The sequence below is a fragment of the Microtus ochrogaster genome, chromosome 18 (genome assembly GCF_000317375.1).
Source record: "Microtus ochrogaster isolate Prairie Vole_2 chromosome 18, MicOch1.0, whole genome shotgun sequence".
Lineage (NCBI taxonomy): Eukaryota > Metazoa > Chordata > Mammalia > Rodentia > Cricetidae > Microtus > Microtus ochrogaster.
Window position 1 is genome coordinate 4357114 of NC_022020.1, and position 7939 is coordinate 4365052.

At 45.1% G+C, this 7939-nt stretch overlaps 1 protein-coding gene across 1 annotated transcript in view; it reads right to left on the reverse strand.

The window, feature by feature from the left end:
- Abhd3 (abhydrolase domain containing 3) overlaps positions 1–7888 on the reverse strand; it is a 49355-nt gene extending 41467 nt beyond the window's left edge. Inside the window, exons 1-3 of the mRNA XM_005355753.3 lie at positions 7674–7888; positions 7125–7288; positions 5772–5954 (exon numbers count right to left, since the gene is read on the reverse strand). Of these exons, the coding sequence (XP_005355810.1) occupies positions 5772–5954; positions 7125–7288; positions 7674–7835 (509 nt within the window). The 5' untranslated portion in view covers positions 7836–7888. The remainder of the gene's footprint in view (positions 1–5771; positions 5955–7124; positions 7289–7673) is intronic.
- Positions 7889–7939: the final 51 nt, after the last annotated feature.

The window sequence follows — 7939 nt, forward strand, 5'->3', positions numbered from 1 at the left end:
CAGGAATTCAGACCTACAGTGACGGGGCCGGGGAGGTGGCTCATCAGAGGGAAAAGTCTTCACTGTGTGAGCAGGAATTCAGAGTCCCATATATAGACAGACATAGCAGAGAACACCTGTAACCCTTGTGTATGGGGATATGACAGAGAAAGACGGGCAGCTTCTTGGGTTCACTGGTCAGCCAGTCTTGCCTATTTGTCAAGCTCTAAGCAAACAACAAAACAAAACTAAAAACCATGGATGGTGCCTGAGAAACAACAACCAGAACTGTCCTTTGGCTTCTTCATTCATGCACGCGCGCGTACACACACACACACACACACACACACACACACACACACACACACCCCACACACACACATACATACATAGTGTCTGGGCTCTGATGTACACCAGACAAGCTGTGACTGTCTCCTGGACTTTCACGACAAAGACACGTGTGCCTTACTTTTATCTTCCTTTGGTGCTGGGGATACATCCCAGGGCCTCTCATATGCTAAGCCAAGCACTCTAACACTGAGATACCCCTTAGGCCAGCTTGAATTTTGTTGAGGCCATTGTTAGTTTGGGTTTTCTGTCACTTGCAGCCAATTCTGGGCCTGCAGACTGCACGCTTCCCTGTTTCTGCACATGCTGTCACTCCAACTAGACCATAGTTTCCTAGGGAATATAGGTTCTGATACTGCACAGCACAAAATACTTAATGACTGACCTAGATTCCAACGAGCTTGTTATTACGTAATTCTGGACAAGTCACTCTTTAATATTAGCTGGGGGGGAGGGGGAGCATAAGGACAAATGACCAAAAAGGCCAAGGTAGAAAGCTGATCCAGACCTAGTCAGGGTCACTGTTCCCCCCTTGTCTGTGTTTCAGCCTAGGAAATCAATTCAAAGAAAGAAAAAAAATTAAGAAAATAGGATATTATATATTCACGTATAAAATACTACCTATTAGGCTATGCTGCTACATGTAGGTTTCTTTTATTATTAAAGACTTCATTTTCCTGATGAGTGTTTCATTATGTTGCTCAGGAATGGTCCCAAACTCCTAGACTCAAGTGATCCTCTTGTCTCAGTCCCTTGAGCAGACTACAAGGATAAATGTCACAAAGAGAGACTTTCCGTGTTTGGATGAGCATGAGTCTGTGTGGCCACAGTGTGCACATGGAGGCCAAAGGCCGCCTAGAGGTCAGTCTGCAAATCCTACTCTGTTTGAAACAGGGTCTCTCTGTCATTTCTTTCTGTTTTGCATGCCAGGATAGCTGGACCACGCTCTCCTGTTCCGGGGCTCTCCTGTCTCTATTCCCATATCCTGGGAGGAGTCACAGGACCGCAGACACCTGTGCTGTGCCTGTGGCATCTGGCTTTTTGTTTGTTTTTAGCATGGTCCTGAGGGTTTCTAGTTCAGGTCCTCATTACTTGAATGGTAAATGATCTTTATCATCTGAGTCATTTCCCCAGCGACTAAACTGAGACTTTTAAAGAAGCCAGCAAGGGAGCTGGAGAGACGGCTCAGCAGTTACCAGCACTGGCTACTCTTCCAGAGGACCCAGATTTGACTTACAGCACCCACATGGTGACTCACAATCATCTGTAACTCCAGTTTCTAAGAATCTGACATCCTCACACAGGTGAAACATAAATGCACATGAAATAGAAGTAAATTTTAGAAGAAGAGGAAGAGGAGGAAGCAGCAGCAGCACATGGTGATGATACCTATCAATCACCTGTAGCACTTGGACAACTGAGGCAGCCTTGACAACATACTGAGTGTTACGATACAAAGTGAGACCCTGGCTCAAAGAAAAAGAACTTTTTGTTATTGGAGGGAACTATCCTTTTCCTATGTTCATGGGATGTTTTTCTATAAACCTTGAGACCTTTCTTATGTCATGTGCCCTCTAGGAAACGTTTGTCACAACAGATTGATAAAATTGGAAAGAATTTATCTGGCTCAATAACAGTCTCCTCCAAGAAGACATTTTGCAACCACAGTGCTGTGAAGATGGTCACTATAAGCAGGTCAAATATTCTCTATCCAAGACTATTTACCTTTGACCTAGTTAGAATACCTTTGCACATAATTATCTTACATAAACTTTGGCCTAGTTTCCTTCCCATCAATTGTTCATTTTGAGTGAGTGGAAAATACTGTGTTTACATTGACCATACATAAATCCGTTGGTTTCATTTATCTATAGGCTGTAGTTAGAATCTCTCTCAAGACTCAGTATCTTACCAGACAGCATCAGTTCCTTGCTGCCCTGACAGAACTCATGCCCACTCCCAAGTCCTCTCTTTTATACAGAATAATGAGTGGAGCTGACTCCTTTGCATCGTATGAATGCTCATCTCTGTCGACAAAACACTGTAAAAGACATGATGTCCACATGGTCCCGAAGTGAGATGTGCCTTGTGCTTCTAAATTATAAAACAGTTACTACTCTGGTCAGACTGGAACACAAGAGAAAGACTCAGTGTGTGCAGTTAAGTACTATATACACCCCAACTAAATTCTCTGATGTCAGAGAGGGAAGTATGGTGGGACAATTCAGTTAACTTCTGGGATCACTCTAAGTGGCAGTCCCAACAAGAGCGTCCAGGTTGAACCCTGAAGCCCATCTCTGTCCCACCATATTACAGAGCCTTCCTCAAGCCCTGTCACCTGCTAGATTCCAGCCACACCCCTTAGGACTCAGAACAGCCTTCTAGAAGTCAAGTTTTCAGATTTACCTTTTACTTCAGTGGTCCTGAAACTACCCATCCTTTCTGTAGGAGTCTGCAATCCCTGTTCAGGACTCTGGGGTGACTATCTCATCTGTCCTGTAGTAGACTACAGAAGAAACACTGGAGGAGTTCTCAGTTTGGGCCTCAGAGGCCCTGACAGCTTTGATTTTTACTTTCAGTAAACCCTATTCCACCAAAAGAACAGCCCAGGGTGAGCCTGAGCGTAGATGACAGCAGAGCTGAGTGGTCCCAGAGTCCCCAAGCATGTGGTTGTCTTGACAGTTAATCACATATGCACAAATAACCCTGGATAAGATGGCACTTAGTGACCTTAGCCCAACTGTCAGCCCCTGGGACTGAGCAGAATGGTTGTTTTAAACCGCTGACCTTTGGAGGGTTTGTTCAGTGGCGAGAGTGAACTGATACAGCCTCTCCAACTTAGGTCAGAGACTTGAAATTGTTTCTCTCAAGGCTCTACTTGTAAAACTCAGAAAGTCTGTGTTTGTGTGTTTATGTGGTGCACGTACTTGTTAGTATGGGTGGCTACATGTGGCTGCATGTGTAGAGAGGAAAGAGGTTGATGTAGACGTCTTTCCTCAATGACTATCTGCTTCAGTCTTTCAAAAAAGGGTCTCTAAGTAGACCTGAAGCTCATCCATCTGGGTAGACTGGTGCTCTATGAGTTTCAGGACTTGACCTCCTCCATTATCACCAGTGTTGGGGATACAAGCACATATCTATCCAGCTTTCTTTAGAAAAAATATTTATTTTATGTGTATGAGTGTTTGTTTGCATATATCACGTTGCATGCCTGGTGTCCATGAAGTCAGAAGAGAATCTGGAACTAGGCAGTGGTGAGATACCACATGGGTGCTAGGAACTCAATCTGATCCTTTGCAAGAGCAGAATGTGCTCTTAACTGCGGACCCATATCTCCAGGTCCTGCGCTCAGTGTTTTATATGAATTCTGAGGATCCAGATTCAGGTTCTCATGGTTACTGAGCAGGCACTGTATGACTGAACCATTCCCTCGACCAGACCAGAGACTCTTGGCAGCTAAAAATAAATGGGACTAAGTCCCAAGGTTACCAAAGAGTTTACTTACAATAGCTTGTTCTTTCCTCTTCCTTCCTGCCAAGGCCAGTCTGATCCAGCCCAGAACACATCACACTCAGGCTGAAATACACTATAATCTAGTGTGCATAAGACCCTGCGTTAAGTTTCCATAATTTCATGAACCCAGAGTACTGATAAATGTGTGATCACAACCCTGTGAGGTTGAGCAGGAGAACCAGCAGTTCAAGGCCACCCTTGACCAGTTCTTGAAGCTGCTGACAATGAACTGGCACAGCTTTCTCCTTACAAGGTCCCCAGGAAAGTACAAGTTCAGATTCTTGGTGTCTCCTCATAATTCTCAGCACAAGCCTTCCCTACATTTTGGCTACATAATGATGTTGAGATTAGCCTGGCCTACATGAGATCCTGTCTCAAAACTGGAACTAAGGGGTGGCTTTCTAGACCCCTACCTTTTTAGCATGACCAAGCTTTAGATATAAATTAGAAACAAGCTTCAATCTAAGTGGATGTTGTTTAAAATGGAATAACAGTGGGTTCCTGCTACTTCTTAGCAAATCCTAAGTCAAGAATACTTTGAGATGGGCTGGAGAGATGGCTCAGTGGTTAAGAGCACCGCGTGCTCTTCCAAAGGTCCTGAGTTCAATTCCCAGCAACCACATGGTGGCTCACAACCATCTGTAATGAGATCTGGTGCCCTCTTCTGGCCTGCAGGCAGAGTACTGAGAATACTGTATACATAATAAATAAATAAATCTTTAAAAAAAAAAAGAATACTTTGAGCTTTTGAGAGAATGTTATTTTCTGGACATAATAGGCTTTGTCTGTAAAAGATCAGAGTTAACTTGTTAAAACATAATTTTCTGTTATGATATTTCCCTCTTTCTACTGAAGTGTCATAGAAATGAGCATTTTCAGTTTAGAAAAAAGGAGTCGACTCTAAACCCAAGTCACAGAGTGTATCACACCATCAGTTAAAGACCAGCACATAAAAAAGCAGTACCGTTCAGAGCAGCCTTGCTGTAAGCCTCCAGAGCTGAGTCTAAAATGGAAGGCTGCCAACTCACTTGGAAAAATTGAATTATGGTGGTCAAGTTGAATAATGGTTGTTTAAACATGCTGTGGTATCATCTGGCAATCAGCCATGTGCACCTGCAAATTCAGGTGGACAAAAAAAGGAACCGATGGCCCATGGAAGGTGATGGGTGACTACAAGCTAAGGCTCATTTTTCACACTGGGATCAGAGCCAGGAAAATAAGATCAACAAAGGTAAGGCCCGAATTCAAAGTGTGAGCAAGAGCCCACTCAGTACACTGTCTCAGGAGCTTGGAACGGCTACTCTGCAGAACACTCTTGAGGGGTGGGTGAGTGTGGGGAGGGGAATGACACTATCAATGCCCAAGTGGTTCTAATATCGTTTGTCATTTACCCTAAGTTGTTGTGTGACTAAGAGTCATTTTCTGTAGATGATCAGATGGGAAATGGAAACAAAAGAGAAATCAGAGTGAAGTAATAATTTAGGAGACTGCTTAATTTATGCATGAAGGAGTGTGAGTGTGTGTATATTTGAAACATACATCTAAGGAAAAAAATCTTATTTTTTTGTTTGTATGTTTTTTAAGGCAGGGTTTCTCTGAAGCTTTGACTGTCCTGGAACTTGCTCTGTAGACCAGGCTGGCCTCGAACACACAGAGATCCGCCTGCCTCTGCCTCCCGAGTGCTGGGAATAAAGGTGTGCAACATCACCTGGGAGAAAATTTGGGGGGGGGGGCAGGCATGTTTTTCTCTATGTACCTTAATAGCCTGGAACTTTCTACAAAGATTAAGCTGGTCTTGCACTCACAGAGATCTCCCTGCCTCTGTTTCCTAGTGCTAGGATTAAAGGCTTATGCCACCATGCTCACTCAGCCTGAAATATTTATGTCAGTAAGAATTAAGTGAAAAATGGGAAATAATCTTTCATAGGTACCTGTACCCTAAATCTTCACTGAGTTGGATCATGTGCAGGATGTAGGATTCCTTGCTTGTTCCAGTGAGGCCAGGCAACAGCAGGATGGTGGGTCTGGTATTGGCATCCGTATAACATGAGCTGTTATTGTTATCAGACCAGTCCAGGGAGATCTGGCCTCCATCCGCTGTCTTGATGAGTTCACTGAAAATGACCATTCAAAGGCATTACTGAGGAGTGCTTAAGTTGCACCTTGGTGTTTTCATTCTATAAATATGACATTATCTGGTCATCTCAAAATAACTTACCACATCCACATATATGTATCTATGAGTCACTTTCTTTCATTACAAAAATATTACCAAAATTAATACCATATTTCCAGCAGTTCCAATAAAAAGTAATAGGTAAAAAATGAACTTCAGAAGGGACTAAATCAGGGTAATTGGGGTGTATATGTATAAACGTGGTCAAAATACATTATATATATATATGCACAAAATTGTTCAAAAACCAATAAATTATTTTTAAAATGAACTTAAAAAAGAATAAATGTCAAAGAACTTCAAATATTTGGGAGGGAGTGTGGGAAGTCCCTGCCTAGTATGCACAAGGCTTTGGATTTATCCTTGGTATCTCACACACACACACACACACACACACACACACACACACTCCTTCATATATTATATTAATCATTTCTTTATTACTCTCAAATGCATAGCATTTAACCCCTATTAACTGAGGTAATACAGAGACCAACAGGGCATTCTGGGTAAGCCAACTCTGTTCTATCTACAACTCTGACTCAACTAAGCAAGCCCTCACTGAATATTACAAAATTTACTTTTTGAATGACTTCCCACAGCATTGTGGGCCCAATAGTAGAGCCGGCAGGGAGAAAAGGAACTCCAGAGAAAGACCATATGACTCAGGGAAATTAGTAATAGACACCATTTAAATCTCTGGTTAGATATGTTCCCACCCACACCTGCAACATCAGAACATTATCTTCAGAAACCCATGCGTTTGTTACTATGAGTTCTTTCGTGGGGAGACACAGAACCTGAAGCGATTGTAGAGCCTGAAGGACAAATTGGAAAACAGTACTCTCCCCCAAACCAATGTGCTTCTCACATCCCAGAAATTAGCTAGGACTTCCGTTCTGCCCGTTAGGAAAAAAGAAAAGAAAAAAGGCGGGAGCAACATAGGCATATTTTTCTGGGGCTGGAGGTGGGTGGGTGGGCGCGCATTCTTCCAATTTTCTTTACTTTCATTTCATTTTGTTAACCACAGATGTATTAACTTAGAAGTGGAAGCAGGAATTAAAACCTGTGATTTGGAAGATAATAGGTCAAAAACACATTCACTTACTTCCTGTACTGCACCAGGGGCTTGGCAGTGATGAAGGGTCTCAGCAGTGTCTGTCCTCGGCTCTCCCAGCACCATACCGTGGGGTAATAGGTTTCTGTCACCACCGGACAGTGGTCCTGGAGGAAGCGGCTGAAACTCTCCCCTCCAGTCACTAACTGGGGTTTCTGCGGGGAGAAGCAACATCGGTGAGGGGTCCAGAACAAAGTTTACCGCGGCCGTAAACCAGCAACCAGCGGATTTATAGTGCTCCCACCCGGAGGCCGCGCGCGAGCCCTCTGATTTCAGTCTCCCCGGAGACTGACGCACAGAAGCCACAATCACAACAGTCCCAAGATGCACTCAAACGCATCCCGGGGGGGACGGGGACGAAACGCGAACTGAGCGCCGGTGTCGTTCCCGAAGTACCGCAGTTGTGCTGGCCGGTCCGGGGAAGGGGACTCCGGGAGAACCTGGTGGCAGGACCCTGGACCTCCGGAGGCAGCTAGTGTCTCCGCGCGCCCTCGGGACCCCGGAGCCAGCCACGCTCCGCCGCCCCCGCCCCCGGCTCACCTTGGCAATGCTGCTCAGGTAGTAGCAGGCGTAGGCGACGCTGAAGCCCAGGATCAGCGACAAGCCCATGCCCGAGCCGAAGAAGCCGACGCGGACCTGGTGCTCCAGGTAGAGCGCCAGCTCCCGGGACAGCACCCGCAGGTCCATGGCCAGGCTCTGCATGGTGCGAGTGCGGCGCAGCTGCAGCGGAGGCCGGCCTGCCTGAGCGCCGGGAACCGCGACGCTGGAGAGCGGCGCCTGCGGGGAGGAGCGCGGCCTCAGCCAAC